The following is an 18,182-nucleotide window of genomic DNA, read 5'->3' as shown; positions in this document are numbered from 1 at the left end:
TCCGTCGGCACTTGAAGGCAATGGTTACACACGTCATGTAGAGCCTTTCAGACCTGCTCAATCAAACGTCAATCACACGATCCAAGAGATGACAGACAATTCATTTTAAAAGTTCATTCGTTAATAAAATCTAAAATAAATTTACATTGAAAGCAGCTTCTGACCAGTAGCACAGACTGTTTTCATACACAATAAGACTTAATTAGTGTTGTCTGTGGGCAAACAATGCAACACTGAAATTGGGTGTACTGAGTGTGTATTAAAGGCAACAATTTAACATTTGCACAATGTCTTTACATTTCTCTTAAAATCACCACACAGCTTTAATTTCTAAACACAACAATGACCATCCCTGTTTCAGCTAGTTGTGCATTAACCTTCTTGGGTGATTGACTGAGCAGGTAGAGATTTAGTGTCCCTTTGTGTCCTGTCAGGTACAGGTTAAAAGTCACAGACCACTTTGCATACTGACAAAGAAGGATGCACACTGTAAGGAGACTTGTATTCTTCAGGCAAACAGTGCCATCTCAGCTAAAGTTGTTATTGGGAACTGCAATAAACAGTCTCAGAGAGCAAAAAGTAGGAGGCAGTATTTGCTGAATAGAAAGACGATTTATCCCAAGAGCTGCCTCTACTTAAACATGTCATTAGGACTTTCTTGTTTTTGTTGTTCTGCTTTCTGAAAAGCATTCTGCTTTGCTAACATGCCATGTACAGTAAATACTTTTATCTGCATGTAATGGCACACGTGCAAATGCAATGCTGCAGCAGTTTGCTGAGAAATTAAGGGCTAAGTAAAAGAACACTTGATTGATCTTGTCATCAAATACTGCCTGTTACTGTCTGAGGACTGAAGTGTCCAAAGTTTCAAAATCCAAAAGATGTTTTTCCACTTTTTCAAAAGGCTTTCAGTCACATCTGATTCATCACTTCAATGATTGGCTAGAAGACTTCTACATTTTACTCGCTAAAAAAAATTAAATTAATCTCCACAGACAGTCTGACTGAAGTCTGATCACATTAAAGATCTGCTACACATCCTTTCACTTGGCTTTTTTCATCAATAAAAATCATTCGCTCAGTTATCATAGCTTCTGTTCTACTCTCACTCTGAAGTGAAGACTATCTGCTGTCTGTTGCGTTGCTGTCTCCTGCACTCATCTGGATCAAACCAATCAGGGATGAGGTGGTGCCCATCAGCCCCACCAGCCAGTTGGGGAATCGTCCTGCCCACAAGAAGCCCGGTGGCATCCAATGAATGGCATTACTAAGGTCAGCCATGCTGCTGAGGACAGAGAGAGCCTCCCCTCGCATCTGTCTGTGGAGCTGAGAGCAACTGCAGGAGAAACACACACTGGTTTATCAGGACATGCAGTTCTCCATTACAGAACAATATCTCACAGAGCGAGAGTCTGTGCATGAACTGCAAAGAAAACACAGCACAGCACCTGTTGCCACCCCTGTCCCTCTCGTGTTTCTTCAGCTTCTTCTTCAGTATTAGCAGAACTCGAAGCGATCTAAGGACAAAAGATTCACAGGACACTTCAACTCCACCATCAGCACATAAAGCAAGTGGCTGTGTCAGTGTTCGGCCCAGCAGTGTGCCTCATGAGTTAATATGTTAACTTTTAAACACGATCCGCCTTTACAAGTATGGATTTGATGAAAAAAAAAAAAAATAGAGGATGTAAGAAAATAAACAGTTCAAATGAATCCACTTTTGATGTATTTTGACTGATTTCAGTTAAGGAACAATAAAAAAAACAATATATTTAATTGACTTAAAGGATAAGGCTGGCATTATTCTACATTATTCTTCCTGTCATCACTGTCTTTCAATACTCCTAACTTACTTGTCCTTTGAAATCTTGAAAACAGGTCACAAATACATAGTTACATTTATAAAAAGTGCACAGTAACTTCCTAAAACTAGGCTGGGCACTGTCATGAATAAACAGGAATAAAATATATCAGATTTTGTCTACAGAGGAAATCCATCTACTGTTTTCAGATAGATATAGAATTTTTCCAGCCTTTTCCTAAAATCCACTGCAGTAATTAAGAATGAATTCCACACACATTTGACATTTGTCATTGTGGCACAGACCTGAGTATTCCCAGCAGCAGCGAGGTTCCCCACAGCGCTGTGCACAACAGCCACCACTTATCAGACTTCACTTTGATGAGCTCGGCGTCAGCAGCCCACGCAATGTGTTCACAGGGGTAGTAGAGCTGGTCGGCTACGTTGGTCAGCACCGATATCCAGCGCACGCCTGCATCCTCCTCCTGTGAAAGACAGCACAGACTGAAAGTGTACTGATGTATCACTACACCGTGTCTTTTTCACAGCTCATTTTCCTAACTAGGGTTGAACAGAGTTGCTGTTGCGTGGCTCACCCCAGCTCCCATCCCATAGCTGTGGGAGTAAGCCAGCATGGACAGATCATCAAACAGCCTCAGCACCGTCCGGCAGTGGCTGAGCTGAGCAGAAAACAGCAGCAGACTTTTCCCGAGCTGCTGGGATGAAACGTCTGTTTCCGCCTTCCGGGAAAGAAGTCCTCCAACCAGCTGGGAGCCATAACAGACCGTCCTGATCTGAGCAGACAGAGGAGGAAAAGTGTGGTGGTGCTTTAAGATGTTTAACATGTACAACTGCAGAACTGATGGACTGTAAAGTGAGAATTTTCTTTCACAAAGCAGCAACTGGGACTGGGACTTTATTTCATATTTATTACTGATTCATTAAGGTCTCAGTTTGGTCAATAAAACATCAGACAATATTAAATGGACACTATTTCAAAACACAATTCACCAAAGCCTAAAACACATTCTCTTTTTTTAATGACCTAAATAATTAATTCCTTATCAAACTAGATGCTGACTCACATATTCCTGAGTAACTAGCGATTAATGGACAATTTTGTCTTAATGCAGTCTTTTGAACGTTTCTGAGGTAATGCCATACAGCACAATGATACATGAATAAGAAAGCATAATACTTACAGGACTAGTATGTAGTCTTCACATTTCAGCACCCCTCTCTAATGAGCGCCGCTTTATTAACGCTTGACAGGGGAGGAGCTGTGGCTCAATGCAGCTGGCATGAAGCCATGCTGAAACTAAAAGCTAAACGTTCACTGAAGCCGGAACATAGGAACTACAGGAGTACTTACAACTTTATCTCTTCCTCTGTATGTCTCCAGCACTCGCACCAGAGCCTCCACAGACTGCTGCATGTTGTCCACCAGCTGCTCAAACACTCACAACAACACAAGTCCTCAGCTGGACTTTGAGACAGGAGGTACAGGAAGGAAACAGGCAGACTCAAATAGACGATCACCGATTCAATGGAATAGCTTCTTCTTCTTCTTCTTCTTCTTCTTCTTCTTCTTCTTCTTCTTCTTCTTCTTCTGCACTGCTGCCCTCCTCAGTTTGCTAACATAACAACAAACAGTGAACGTATTACAGAAAATTATGCTTAACAACAACAAACTCTTCTCCATGTTCTGAAAAATGTTTACATCTTGGTTTCTTTACTCTCTTTTCCTACCTACCTTCCTAAAAATCACTTTCATTCATTTTTAAATGTACACATGTGTCTCAGTTAATCCTAATAATGTAAATATTTCTACTCTTTCAATTGTAGTTCCATACATGAAAAAAAAAAAAAAACCTGATTTGGAAATTTATAACTAAACTTCTTTACACATGAGGCTTATATTTATTGTTAACCCTGGCCCATCAAACCTGACTGTTGTGGCGTGACTCACCAGAATCTGACCTTTAAATCTCTCCTCCTTCGTTTGACCCAAAAGCATTAGGGGAAAGCCTGAGTGCATGGAGGCGGGAGAGGAGGCACTTCTGTCTCTAAAGCCCGGCCTAAAGATGAGATCACCTTGTGCATTTAAGGGTCACATTGTAGATAATAAGTCTGATCCAGCAGGTGTAAACCACAAGCACTTGCAGCACTGGTATGGACCAGACTATATAACTGTTAAACTGTGTAACTGTTAATGTACTGCTTCTTTGCAGTAATACTTCTTGAGGAGGAACAATGTAGCTAATTTGACACATAGCATTGATATGTGTCTTTATCTGATTTGTAATCACTGTCATTGAATTTATTGCCAGTTGGAACTGCATAGTTGTGCACATACATGCAGACTGAGGGCAGAAGAGGTAACTTCCACATTTTTTAAAAAAAATATATAATTCCCATTACCTTATAAATGAAAAGCCCGGTTGTACTTATTTCGGTTCCTGGCTTATGGTTTTGTTGTGTAGTTCAGCTCACAAGTAATTTTAATGCATCTTGGAGATATTCAGAATATATTGATGCTGTTTTTCCTGGTTAATTTCTTCTGCCTCATTTAAACAGGGTTTCATAATCTGCAGATAGGTAGAGTCCATATTCCTCCTCCACTTTACCAAACATAACACTTCCAGGGGTTAAGCATGTTTCTTTGTTGTTAAAAAAAGAAAGATGAGTTCATTATAACTGGGACAAAATTACCAGAAAAACAGTTTATTCATTTATTTTACATTATCTCAGAGGTCTAGCAAAACACAAAGCTACAGTAATAGTGTATTCATCTTCTATACAAGCAGTTTGACAAACAATGTAATGACAACAAGTTTGTTATTCTCAGCACAGGACATGTACGGAGTGTGTGTGTGGATGTGTGTCTGTGTCTGAGTGTATATCCATCTATCATTTTAGTTTTATATAAGCTAGTTTGTTTGTTTCTTTGTGTGCCAAACAGCTGTTGTCTCTTCCAGCTTTTCTCAGCTCTAACAGGAAGCCTGACAGAGCAGTGCAGGTCGAGTTTGAAACCTGTGTAACTGAAGGTAACTGGTTGAGTGAAACATAGTAAAAATGTGTGTCCAGGTGGAGAATTATATAGTTTTACACAGCTTCAGTTTTCACCTTTTAATTTCTATGTAGTTTGTTTCTTCTGTGTGTGTGTGTGTGTGTGTGTGTGTGTGTGTGTGTGTGTGTGTGTGTGTGTGTGTGTGTGTGTGCGCGCGTGCGTGTGGGAGTGGGTGTTTAGTTTGACATGTTTTAATAATCGGTGTGTGGAGAGTCATTGTCGTAGATGTCTGAAATGAAGAAAGGAAAATAAATCATTAAGAAATACATTTAAAAGTCAGTCTTACAGATTCCATTGGAAATGACCGGAGCACAGTTTACATGGCATTTACTACAGAACATGAAGATCAAAGAGAACTCACCGCCTCCATAGTCGACATCGTCATAAATGTCTCCTTCCCTGCAAAGATAGAAATGATTTCTACTGATATTTCTGTGCAAAGTCTAGACCTGGAGCTTGTTAAAATGAAGTCAAAATGGAGTTCAGACCTTTGTTTTCTGTAACTGTGGATGAGGACAAAATGCATTATATCTAAGAATGAATGAAGTGGATCTATAAAAATGGACGTATCCAGTATATAATTTTGAAATCTGGTGATAGCATATCTTCATGCATTTCATTTCATTTCTTCATTCACATATACAGTATAGTATATGTGTGTACATAATATATGCTTGTGAAACATAAATCACTAATTTAAACTACACTGTCAAAATCAGTGACAAAAAATTGCTATTAAACAGTCAAAGTCAAAGATGAGCTGTTACCATATCAATAAAATGTATTTAAAGAAAGGCCATTCGCCATAATTTGTTTATGGTGTAGTGAGACGAATTCAAAGTAATGCTCATGGAGAAACATGTTAAGCTGATGAAGATTCACTTACATTTGAAGAAGAAGAGATCTGGACACATAACCATCTGTGAGAGGTGAGACAAAAGAAACCTTTACGTAAAACAGTCACATTGAATAAGTAAAATAAAACTGTTGCTGAATTTGTTTCACCATACAGGCCCAATGCTTTGTTAAAGTTATGATTGAAAACAAGTGCAAATTAAGTTAATACTGTAAGCACAGGCAAAAGATTGTGCAGTTACATACGTATTGCATCGCAATCCATACATACATGTTTTCATTACTATTAACTGTCACACAACGTGTACTCATTGAGTAGTTTGGTCCTGCAAAGCTAATCACATTAAGATCAATACAACTGTACTTTCTGTTTACTCCTAATTACCAAATGTTAGCATGCTAACATGCTAATGTTATTTTGTAAATACCAGCAAGTTAACAGTCTCATTGTGAGCATGTTAGCTTGCTGATGTTAGCATTTAGCTCAATGCACATCTGCACCTCAGTACAGCAATATTTCTCAGGTCTGTGCATCATCTGCTCTTCAGTTCAGTCTGTTGACTTCAAAGCTCTTTAGTCTGGTCCCTGGTGAGCGGGCTGCATGAGAAGCTAAAGTTTAATTCTGATATGTAATATAGTGAGTGTGAATCCACTACTTCCCTCAAGGTAAGCTATGCTACATTCATCAGTGCTTTGCTTATTTACACTCGAACAGGCCAACTCACTGAGCATCACATAAACCTTATACCAGTACAAACCAGTCCACTCTTACTCTTATTGTGAGGCCACCACCTCCACAAGATGCTCATGTATTAAGTACTGCAGATTAAAAATACAATGAAAGAGGGAAGTGACGTGTTTACATACATTTTCCAAACCGGTTGCGACACAGAGCTTTCTTGCTGTTGGTGAGCTGGATGACGTCCAGGACTTCTCCCGCAGTCACGTGCAGATCCTTTCCTCCTGGCTTCTTTATGATGCTGTTAGGATTCACCATCATGGTGTGCAGCACCCCGAGAGGCCCTTCATACTGGGAAACAACAGGAATAGTGATCCATTTGCACCATCTTCTAGATTTCAGTATTTGTCTCAGTGTAGGTGCTGTAGTTTGTTTATATTATACGCATCAAGTGGAAATTATGCTTCTCATCATTGTGAACAGTTCCTGTTCTTTTCTACCTTTACGTTTCTCCCTTTCAACAATTCAGTGACATATAATGAAACTTCAACATAAAGATTTCGTTTCACTGCTATGCGGATGACACTTCGCTTTATCTACCACTAAAAGCAAATAATCTGACATAAATCTGTGAAAACGATTTACCTTAAATTTTTTTTTTAGCTCCTTCTCTATTTTGGGATCTATGCTGAAAAAAAAGATGATTCAACAGTGAATGAAAAAGCATATATGTGCATTTATCACCAACATGTTTTCTCAGATTTTCTCTAGCAGATGAATAAAAAAAGGCAGATCTCACCTCCTCTCATCACTTATCAGATCTACACAAGTTACACTGATGGTGGAGCTGCATTGACATGTCAATCTCACACTTTCATTTCCTGTTCCCTTTCAGGGAGCCAGTTGTAATAGATACCTGACTTCAGGCGGTGGAGGGGGAAACTCCCCAGTTAGTGGTTGAACATCATCATACTCATCTGAGGATGGAAGAAAAAGTAAAGTAAAACTAAAACAATCATGTCTTCTTATGAATAAAACTTGAGGGAACAAGGATAAAATAAAGTACAATTAACATGACCCACAGTATGAGCTGGTCAGGTAGATTACTGAAATCAAGTTGGTCCTCTTTGTTATGCTTCAAGTTGTCAAATATCCGGATGACCTTCAGCAAACTGTGACTTTGCACTATGACGAAGTTAAATTGAAAACTGAGATCTTCCTTCAGAAATGTTTACGTGTGGTGTCACTTACCATCATCTTCAAGCATGCTGCAGATTAGAGGAAACAAAACAACATGTTAGTTGGAACAGACGTGGTTGAAACTGAGAAAGCAATGCAACCAAACAATTAGCTGAGTCTACAGGTGGAATTACAGAGAAGCTAATCACTGGAAAAAAAAAGAAAAAAAAAAAGATTAAATCAAAACAGCAGGATTAACATGATCCACTGTACCTGTCTCTGTGATTGGACTCCACATTTAACATCTGTGGGGGGTCTGGAGGTGGTGGAGGCAGCGGTGATGTGTCTAATTTTCTGGACTGGAGCACTTTACGCTTCACTGCCTCATAGTCAACATCCACACACGTGTTACTGATGTATCCGTCTGCAAGGTAACACAACATCAAGGTGATGTACTTCGGCTTTATTGGGACAATTCGGTGTGTGAGTCAACACAAAGTGCAAAGAATCATTATTATCACTTGGCGTATCTATATGAAACCACATGAAATAATTTGGTGAACTGGTAATCAATCAGAAAGATTTTGTTGTTTAAGTTTCATCTCCATTAGCCAAACTAATGTGCAATATATAGTACATAATATCTATCATATGTGCATCATATATTTACAGTGTTCGCATGTGAGGCACTTGTATCTTTATTCCAGTTGGCAGTATCTCCACTGTCATGTATAAATCAATGTGGAAGGTACTGTATTTAACTTGACGTACCCATAGCAATAATACTTTCATCCTACATTGCCAGTCAGCTCACTGGGGAAACCAACATAACCATGAACTGAAGTGACTTCAAACTTGTCTCAATACTTGACACAGGCTCACTGTCTAATTGGAGAAAATGTTACTCTGCTTTGCTTTATGACGTTCTTCATTGTCTCCTGCCTGTCCATCAGTTTCTTATATTGGGACATCTTGTCCCCTGTGATTGCTTAAATATCTGACATTAATGAAATGTTTATCAGACACTAGAGGACGTGTGATATAACACTGGGAGGTTGAAAGAGAGAAGACCACCTCCAGGTTTCCCAGATAGAGATCTGCATAATGTTATAGATAATATCTTTATATACAATACACAGTCTCCTCACCAAGCAAGAACATGAAAAATGTCTTCAGTCTGACGCTCTAAACTCAAATTGGTCCTCATAAATACAAAAAAAACAACAACACCACACATAGTTGTATATCCATACATCTGTATACATCTTGTGACATTAGATAGATTTAGATTCATTTCCTGGAGAGTTACCCTAACCATAACCAAAACCACTACTTGCCTAACCCTAACCTTACCCTAACCTTAACCCCAGTCTTCTCCATAAAATGTAATGATCTACATTATGAGGACATGCATTTAGGAAGGTGAGCCCCCACAACGTGACTAAGGAAGGAGTACATGGCACGCAAACACTTTAAATAGACTTAAAGATGTCTTCATGTCATCTGAGGGCTTTGGTTGATGTAGGTGAGTTAGCTGAAAGTGCTGTGTTATACTAAACTCAGAGGTCTAACTTAAAGGCACTAAGGGCAATTCAAACTGGAAGGTTTTCTATGTGTGCTTTATGAAATTTAAAGTGAAACTCACAGTTTCCACTCAGAGAGCGAGCCAACCATTTCCCTCCTGGATTGTTCTTCACTCGGAGGATCTCCACACTCTCGCCCTGTTGGACATTGAGGTCCAGTTTTCCTCCTCCATGCCAGTCATGTCGGACTCTGGCGGTATGAAGAACCTCCTCCTCCCCTTTCAACTACACAAGGACAGAAATAAAGCGGTGAAAGTTAACAATAAACAGAAATGAATGAGATTTGGATGGGGATGGAGGGAGGATTTGAACAAACCTCACTGTTTTTGGATGTAAGCTAAGATGCAAATTTGTGTTTCAAATAGTAAAAATATATATATTTCAAAGTGTATTTTGGATTGAACAAAACAAAACATTCAGGAAGTTAGAAGGTCAGCAGGTTAGCTGAGTGCTGCAGCTAACCGTGATAACTGAAGGAAGTATGAGTAGTTTATTTCTTTTCCAGTCAGCACAATATTCTTACTCTTTGCCTTTCAACTTGGGCTTCGACGTTATATCAATTACAAAAAGTTGTTCTTCGGCTTGACCCACTTTCAAATGTTTGAACTACAAATATCCAATCTGCGAATAGCATTCCTGCTTTATTGTGGTGCTTTTTCTTGGAGGACAAATGTTGGTTTCTTACCTGAAAGTTCTTTCTCAGCTCATTTTCTTTTTTCTGGCGCTCCATCTGCTCTTTCTTCTCCTGTTCCTGTCTCTTCTTTGCTTCTTTTTTCTTTTTCTTCTCAGCATTTACCCGGTTTACCTCCACCTGGTCCCTATAAAGGCACAATCAAAATAAGTTTTGAGTACCTTTCTTCAGCCTTTCTAGTGTCAAATCTTAGAAATCTTGGTGTTATATTTGATCAGACTATGTACTTGTCAAATCACTGAACTGTACATTTTTCCCGCAAAACTGCTATTATTCCCTTTTCACCTGCCTCAGCAAGTCGCCTTTGCCCTGCTCTGTCCTTATATCACCAGTAGGTCAATTGGGTCTTCTGACCAGACCTTACTCGTCCCTCAGGCTCAACTAAAAGCAAAAGATGATTGTGCCTTTAAAGTCACTCGCTCCGACACTGTGGAGCGCTCTTCCTGTAGACTTACATTCAGCAGTGTCTGTTAAAAGCAGCTAAAAACTCTTTTCTTCAAACTGGTCTTTGCCTGACGCTGTCTAGTGTGTAATTTTGCATTTTGGTTTTATTTTTTCTTGTGAAGTACTCTGTGACCTTGCTCTGTGAAAGGACTGGACTGAATAAACTTGCCTTACTTAAACTTTGAAGTTTTCCATAAACCAAAGCACTGGGAAAATCCAGAAGATTAAAATTGATCTTGATGGTAACTAGAACATGTGTTCCATATTTAGTTGAGATGTATCACTCAAAACCGCTAATGTGAACCTCATGGCGGTGCGAAAAGTCAGTGGATCTTCAAAGACACTTTTATCCCGAGAGATACTTTTTTATTTACTTATATATTTCTCTCAGTAGTCCTACTTTGATTCTCTGGAAACTGGTATATATTTATGGTGAACTCAGAAATCAACAAATTACAGTAAACTGTTTCACCAACTGTAGGATCCTACAAACCTCACTGTCTTTCACTTTTTCAGTTTTTTTCCAATCGGCCCATATTTCAACAGTCCCCCCCCCCCCACCTCCTGTGTTTTGTCACTATAACCTGCTTTAACAGGAAATATGTTGATTCACAGACATAACTTATAATCATAAAGAAATATCATCAGACACTTTGTTTCACAGAGGCATTTTGCCCAGTCACACAGGAACTAAACTCACATTAAAATGCAGATTTTCTGTCATTTTTAATGTAAAGGCGCACACATTGTTGTCAGTTTAGGATAATTTGAAGCATTTTGTGTTAAATGCAATGCAATAAATGAAAAAACAACAACAACCTATCAGTGATATAACTGAAAAAACCTTCTAGTAATAATAGTTACTGTAGTGGTTGTTGCACTAGTGGCTGCTTCAGCAGCAACAGCAGTAGGTACAAAAATAACAGTGGCACCGGTAGAAATTATAGAAATGCTGTTTCGCCTGTTCATGCAGCTGCAACCATTTTCTACTTTTGGTAAGTAGAGTGCTTAACATATACAGACACAGTGGGTCTAATGGTAAAAGCAGAAATGTGTACTCACTCATCAATAGACTCATACACGTCTTCGTCATCCTACAAGAGAAAAGGTTTTATTTGCACTTTTATTCAGGAATAATTTGATTACAGGGGAACGACATCCATCATAAGAAAATCAAATGATCAAGGAATCAAAGAAGAGTTTTGAATGTAAAATCAGTGTCTGCTCAACGGATAAGGACTTTAATTGTCATTCGTCTCACCAACAAATATGAACATGTGCAAACTGGAATTTAAAGCTCATTCTAATTTTAGTGTCTAGTTTTAGGGAAGAGTGCAGTCTGTTCTCACAAGAGAAACCACCTGGTTTTCATCTTTTAAAACAGATCCCACTCTCACTTCACAGTAAGTTAAATTTCAGTCTCAGTTTTCTGTCCTTACCCCGTCCATGCACTGTGAACTGTTGTCACTCCAGGATTCTGTGAATTCACACAATACAGAGACATGAAAACAGAGTCATACATTTGATAAAGTGTCTCATTCTCTGACAAAATGCTCAATAATATTAATATTATTAATAATGCAAGGAGATTATGTGTCATGATGATTCAAGAGCAGAAGGAAGTGCACTGATGCACCAACAAACAAGCTGCAGTTGTTACCGTTCTTCTCAAAGCTTGCAATATCATCATACATGTCCTGGTTATCCTCAAAGTCCCTGCAATCAATAAACAAACATGATGCATGTTGATTTTTTTAACTCATCTAATTATATTTACATTATTATTATGATTAGATATTATAATTCTAATTCTGTATCAATCGGACAATCTGACCAGCTCAACCCGGTCTCCTAAAATGTTAATCAAACCATCATCTGGGCAGCATTACATTTATTTCATGTTTCAAAATTAATTGTACATAAACTTAACTTTTAGGAGACAGGGTTTATTATGGCACTCCTTTTGTGGTTTTCACTCTGCAGTGCTTACTGCTACATTTCATCCTTTTTCTCAGCTTCAAAATCATGGCAGTTGTAAACCAAGAGTAACAAACTGGGGCAGCAGAAACAAGTTGTGGGCACAGCACACCGACATATCGTCATCTTTTAGTCGATATGGTGAACTTGTTAGCACCACCACCACTGTCTTTTAGATCTGTTTCTGGTCTCAACCATATAAGAGTATTTGGCCTTCAGATAGGTCAAAAAAAAAGTGTGCCAGGTGACTATATATAGAGAGAGATGATGTGCAGGGAAAGTCTCTGGTCTCAAACCAGTAACATCATGGTTGAGTGACATATATCTTAGACCACTTGTTGGTGCAAACTGCGAAAGTTTAGAAAAATATGCCCACATTTTTCTCATTTTCTAGAATTTTTAAAAACTCTAAATTAGTTTCTGCCATGATTTATTCTCCTTAAAGTGCCTTACATTTGTATACTTGTCAATGTTCCTGTCTGCCATCTTTACCATACATATTAAATACTCACATGGAGGCTACTTGGCGCGGTAGACTGCTGGGTTTGTTGGATCGTTGGGGTGGTTTTGGAGGACTAATGACTGCAGGTAAAGACATCTTTCTGCTTGCTGAGCTGGGGGAAGGTGCTGGGAGAACCACAGAGAACGCCTTAATAAGCAGACATTTATGGCAAAGTAAGACAGATAACCAGCAACGACTTGTCACAACTATTCACTCGAATGGGCAAAAACGAAGGAGAGATAGGCTGAAACATTCTGCTTTTTTATTTCTATGTTTCTGTTTTATTCTGAGCTTTACTACTGCTGTTTACCACATTTCCACATTTCATGTTTGATGCTCTGTCAGAGCAATATTTAGATTCGACAATGTTCGATTTAATGGACTTCACTTTCCATCAAAGGTTTCATTTCAGAGATATTTCAAAATATCACGAACAAACAATGGTGAAAAATTCACCAGTGTTATTGATCTGTTTTTTTCTTCAATTAAAAAAATATAAATAAATAAGAATAGCATGTACAACTGAAAACAGTAGCATGCCTCATATAATAGGTCCTTTTCAAAGCTGACATTTTGACTTGACTTAGTAGGAAAAGCACAGGCATTACATTAAGGACGATTTGGGTGAGTTCAAGTGTCCCAGTAAGCCATAACAATGTAACAGTGGGCCAGCATGCACAAGACCAGCGCCCTGAAACTGACAGCTAAATGGAATTCAGCCGCAATTAATATAGTTACTACTATATTATATAAACCTGTGTTTTTTTTCTTCTGCGACAGTCAAAATGTCCTCTGTACAAGAGGCAGAAATGTCAGCAGGAAGGAAATTGACGAGTCATGATTTTGCCAGGTTAATTATTTTCAAACAGAATCAACCTTGACTGTCTGCTTTTCACCTGGGAAGGAGCAACCTTTTACAAACATTATGCCAGAGCATTACAAGCATAGAATAGACAACGGGAATATCTAGATTATCCTCAGTTCTTAGTTGAGTCCTACAAATCTGTGAGCAAATAAGCCTGATAGACTCACCACCTTGCTTTCTTGGGCCAGGAAGGACGGGTCTTTGGTTAAACCTCATAAAGGGCTCCAGGTTGACTTGAGGAGGCCGTTTGGGTTTCAAAGGCAGAGGTCCTTCAGGGGGCAGGGGCCTTCTCAGCGGGGTCACATCCCCTGCGCTCCTCTGCCGAGGCTGCTGTCGGAGTGGTAGAGGGGTGGAGGTGGGAGCTGGTGCAGGGGCCTGAACTGGAACTGCAGCCGGGACTGGTTTGGTGCCTGGAGGCTTCTGGTGCCTCAGCATTATGTTCTGTAGCATCTCACCTGTCTGTCTGACTTTGCTGTTCTCTGTCGGAGGGATGGAAGTTCTGACTCCGGGGTTGGGAGGCAGTCGAGGGAAGGAAACAGGTCTGGGGGGCATGGAGGCTGCCATTGGCTCCGCCCTGGGGAACCGCATCAGACCCTGGCCAGCCATCAGAGGAGGAGGAACCGTAGGGGACAGTCTGTGATGGACCAAATCGCTCTCAGACACAGGCAGGATCGCCCTCCCAAACCCAGGCCGTGGAGATTTCGGGGATCCGCTGTCTCGGCTGCTGGTGTCCGAGGTGCTGGAATTGCTGTTGAACTTGGCCCTCAGAGCCTTGACATCCACGCTCTCCCCCTGACAACAAGACAGGAGCACAAACTCAACTGCAGCAGCTCTGTTTCTACAGCAGGAAGTTAGCAGCACAGCAAGGCATGCCCCCTACGCACACAATCACACACAAGTGAGGCTGCACCGTGCAGCAACTCGTTTCCTGGTTGTTTTGATCTTTACAGAGCTGATAAGTCTCCTTCAACTCTGCTGCAGGCAAAACTTGTGCAGTCTGAACACTAAGATATTCAACGCAGCAATGAGTATTCATAAATCTTAAAATCAGATATTGTAAGAATTACGGTATAAACAAATTTAATTATCACTAATGATACATTAAAATCTAATTTCTGCTCAAACAGGCAGTTAAAAGTACTGTATTTACAAGGACACAACAGTAGGATGAACCGGTCTGGCTGATACCGTGTACTGATCCAGGACCAGCGCTCTCTTTCTCCATGTTCACCTCACTGGAGTTGGAATCATTTTTATGTGAATTGAGGTCTGTGGTACCAAAAACTGCAGCCCACATTGACAAATTAAAGGAACAAATTGATTCCTAGTTTGCTTAATACCATCAGTGATGGTGCTTATACCCATCCAGCATATGGGATCGTTGAATCCCTCAAACAAAGACGGATGACTCTGTGAAGGCACTTTAATGAAAAGAATTCCTATTAAGGCTGCACTGCCACGTCCTCAAATGGACAGTCGCTGTAAGTGCATTGAACGGAGGATAACATATAGCCCAGTATGATGTAAGTGTCTGTTTAAAAGAAGTTCAGGGGGGTCCTGATGATGAGACATCTCTTTATTTTTGATTCACCTGCAACATCAGAAGTCATTTCCTGTGTGACTTCTCACAGACTGAACAGCACAATGTTGCTGCTGACCGGACCTCCTGCTGTCTGTTGTTGTGAGACGATAACCGTCATGCAGTGGGTCACTATCAGCGGCCACTGTTTTAGGCAACGAATTCTACCTTTACAATGATAGTAACGTTTTTATTGACACTGTCAGAAAGTTTCCAATTTCATTTCATGTTTAATATCGAGGTTGTAGTTTGCAGTGGTGTTGAAGTCAACTGCATCACAATAAGAGGTGTTTGTAATGTTTTGTCCAACCTATTCACAAACTCACCAGTAACTCTGATGGCAGTAATTAACATATATTTGAATTAACACCTCTTTGACAACGCCACCAATAATAACAATCACAGAACATTACAAGCTTCCTAAATGTAGAATTTGTGGATCTGCTGTATTGGATGTCCTTATATTGCTATTTACTGTGGAGTGTTTTTGAAAATGGTCTCAACAGAAAGCATTCATCTCATTAGCGTCGACATGAGTCTCTGTGACATAGTTTTGGACTTGAGCGTTGGCGTTTTCACCTGCACAAATGAACCAAAGAAAAGGGGGGAAGTGCTTAGAACAGTTTAAAAAGAGCTGCGATAGAGATACAGAAATAATCCTTCGTATCATTGGTTGACTGCGATAGGCGGAGTCAGAGAACTGTTTTATAAGAGCTAATGATCAGCAAGGAGAGACACATGGTGGAAATAAAAGCAAATTCTGTTTCTGAATGTGCCTTGATCTGGGCTCTGTGGACAAAATGAAAACATGATGAAAATAAAAGAATCACACCATCTATTGTTGAATTGCCTAAAGTAGCAGCAGAGAGTGTGAAGGAGAGCAGGAAGTGCTCATGACCACACACCTCTGTACCTTAGCCAGCATCCTGCTGCTGTTACCATGGAGACGCCCCCCGCTGGAGCTCCTGCACCAATAAGCTGCAAGCTCTGCTCGGCCGTCTCTCTTGTTTCAAGGAACAAAGGAAACAGACAAAAACCTTTTCTCTTCACCACAAAACACACACACATGCACGCACATGGGCTTCCACTTTCAGTCAGCGAGCGTCTGCAGCAGAAAGACTGCGTGTGTGCATCGATGTGTATCTGTGTGAGGTTGCGTGTGCTGCTCCTTTGGCAATGACAAATTATTGCAGGTGTTTTAAAAGGTCTTGCCACAGACTGGAGCAGTGCAGCTGCAGTGCATAAACATGAGCACGAAGTGACAAAATGAAGTTTAGCAAAATATGACTTAATTAAAGTCGGAACTCATATTTTACTTCTTTAAATTATTTTCTGTTGCCTGAAAAAAAAAAATCATAATTTTCTGGTATATTGATGAACTTCATCTTCTGTTGATGTTGAAACTTAACAAATAGTCAGTTTAACATTTGCACTGTGTTAAAATCACCTTGCCAGTAGTTTATGAAGCAGTTTGACTAACCTGTATGAATGGGGCTATGCAAATCAAAGCGAAGTTTGATTTATATATATTCAGGTAATACTAGTCTTTCATCACATATTAGGTTCCAGCCAGTCTCTGCTCCAGAAAACAGACTTTTGATGTAGCTGATGAATATATTTGATTGTGTACTTGTATTTTGTTGTAATTGCTGATGAACTGAATGTAATTAAAGTCTGAGAGTGGAGTGTTGTCTTGATGATCTAAAGTCTTTAAACTCACTAATATGGAAAAAAAACTGGAGCAGGCACAGGATCCTTCACTAAATATCAACCATCATTGACCCTTTTCACGTATAAAATGGTGTTAAAATACAATTAACATGTAATTCAACAGAAATTGGTCAGACAGTAAGATAGGCAAGTGAAAGGAAAGAATTGTTGCTTATACTGTGAATCATTAACCAGTGATAGCTGAGTATAACAAGGCTTTCTTTCAAAATCAAGCTTCCCCTTTTAGTGTAAACAGTATGTTAATACTGAAGGAAACAGCAGCAGCCGAGCACATTAACATTTTATAGCATTAAACAGAGTTATCAGCAGATCATGCGTTTGAACAATTGTAAAACAAGCTAAAAGTTCTAAAAAGGTGATTCAATGAGTGCTTAATTATATAACAGAGAGAAACTGAGGTTTTACCCACAGTGTAGCAATTATATCTACTGAGGGTCTTTCAGTCAGGTTATTCATAGATGGTTGATGGTTGGGAGGAAATAGCCAGGACTAAACAGCCACCTCACAGAGAAGAGTGAAAGGTGCTGTGGAGGAGTTCTTGGTCACTCCACTGATTAATAAACAAAGAAAAAACTTTCTAAATAACATTATAAAAACTATTTCTTACCATATTTGCCTTTAGTGATGGTTTAGTGGTGGATAAAGTGCTCCATATCCAGCAGGGAATCCAGGCTGATGCTACTGTACAGACAGCTACATGACACTAAACTTACTGCAAATGAGGAAATGCTCAGTAATTCAACATGGGCAGCGGGGTGACAGTGACACAACATGGGATTAACAGGAGAGAAACTTTAACAACCTGCAAGCTAGTTTGTTTCATTTCTGCTTAAAAGGTCAGGTTTTTCATTATGTGTTATGACAATGCACGGTAATATGCATTTGGGGCACTGTGAGGACATTTCAAGTACAGCAATGTTATCTGTGTCAGTTTTCTGTCTGGCAGCACAAATTTTTCTCTCTCTCTCTTCTATCTAAAAAAGGCAAAAAGCCAAACAGGATGATTTAATTTCAGTTAAAAAACAAACAAAAAGCCTCACGAGATAAAGTGACATAGTGTCGTCTGAAACAACAAAACAAAGTTAAATGTGCTGTATTTTATTCTGCATGTCATATATGAGCAAACCAAACAAAAAACAAAGTGACATGTAGAAACCAAAGAAATGAAAAGTCGTTTCAAGCATCAGACGAATTCAAAAAACAGAACACACTGTATTCTGTCTATG

General features: G+C 39.5%; 2 protein-coding genes across 2 annotated transcripts; both read right to left on the bottom strand.

The window, feature by feature from the left end:
* Window positions 1-82: 82 nt before the first annotated feature.
* On the bottom strand, window positions 83-3,330 carry pex11g (peroxisomal biogenesis factor 11 gamma). Its single transcript, XM_070961151.1, has 5 exons — window positions 3,174-3,330; window positions 2,398-2,595; window positions 2,108-2,286; window positions 1,449-1,517; window positions 83-1,336 (listed from the first exon to the last, which is right to left on the bottom strand). Exons 1-5 carry the CDS (start codon window positions 3,234-3,236, stop codon window positions 1,123-1,125), a joined length of 723 nt encoding a protein of 240 aa, XP_070817252.1. The 5' UTR covers window positions 3,237-3,330; the 3' UTR covers window positions 83-1,122.
* A 1,660-nt stretch (window positions 3,331-4,990) lies between these two features.
* LOC139330434 (FYN-binding protein 1) lies at window positions 4,991-17,647 on the bottom strand. The gene is made up of 16 exons (XM_070961338.1): window positions 17,564-17,647; window positions 13,814-14,438; window positions 12,792-12,906; window positions 11,963-12,018; window positions 11,742-11,779; window positions 11,365-11,396; window positions 9,853-9,985; window positions 9,230-9,392; window positions 7,858-8,008; window positions 7,657-7,673; window positions 7,322-7,382; window positions 7,051-7,093; window positions 6,594-6,756; window positions 5,758-5,791; window positions 5,233-5,270; window positions 4,991-5,100 (listed from the first exon to the last, which is right to left on the bottom strand). The coding sequence occupies exons 1-16, from the start codon at window positions 17,564-17,566 to the stop codon at window positions 5,063-5,065; spliced, it is 1,710 nt and encodes a 569-aa protein (XP_070817439.1). The 5' UTR covers window positions 17,567-17,647; the 3' UTR covers window positions 4,991-5,062.
* Window positions 17,648-18,182: the final 535 nt, after the last annotated feature.

This window comes from Chaetodon trifascialis, chromosome 4, assembly GCF_039877785.1.
Source record: "Chaetodon trifascialis isolate fChaTrf1 chromosome 4, fChaTrf1.hap1, whole genome shotgun sequence".
Classification (NCBI taxonomy): Eukaryota; Metazoa; Chordata; class Actinopteri; order Chaetodontiformes; family Chaetodontidae; genus Chaetodon; species Chaetodon trifascialis.
This window is presented reverse-complemented; position numbering and strand designations above follow the sequence as displayed.

Excerpts from the sequence above, each read along its gene's own strand:
- pex11g (XM_070961151.1), bottom strand. The coding sequence starts at position 3,236 with ATGCAGCAGTCTGTGGAGGCTCTGGTGCGAGTGCTGGAGACATACAGA. Across the intron at positions 2,287-2,397 it reads GCTATGGGATGGGAGCTGGG|GAGGAGGATGCAGGCGTGCG; the intron begins GTGAGCCACGCA and ends TGTCTTTCACAG. Across the intron at positions 1,337-1,448 it reads AGGGACAGGGGTGGCAACAG|TTGCTCTCAGCTCCACAGAC; the intron begins GTGCTGTGCTGT and ends TTTCTCCTGCAG.
- LOC139330434 (XM_070961338.1), bottom strand. Across the intron at positions 9,986-11,364 it reads GTGTATGAGTCTATTGATGA|GGACCAGGTGGAGGTAAACC; the intron begins GTGAGTACACAT and ends GTGCCTTTATAG. Across the intron at positions 9,393-9,852 it reads AGCTGAGAAAGAACTTTCAG|TTGAAAGGGGAGGAGGAGGT; the intron begins GTAAGAAACCAA and ends GTCCTTGTGTAG.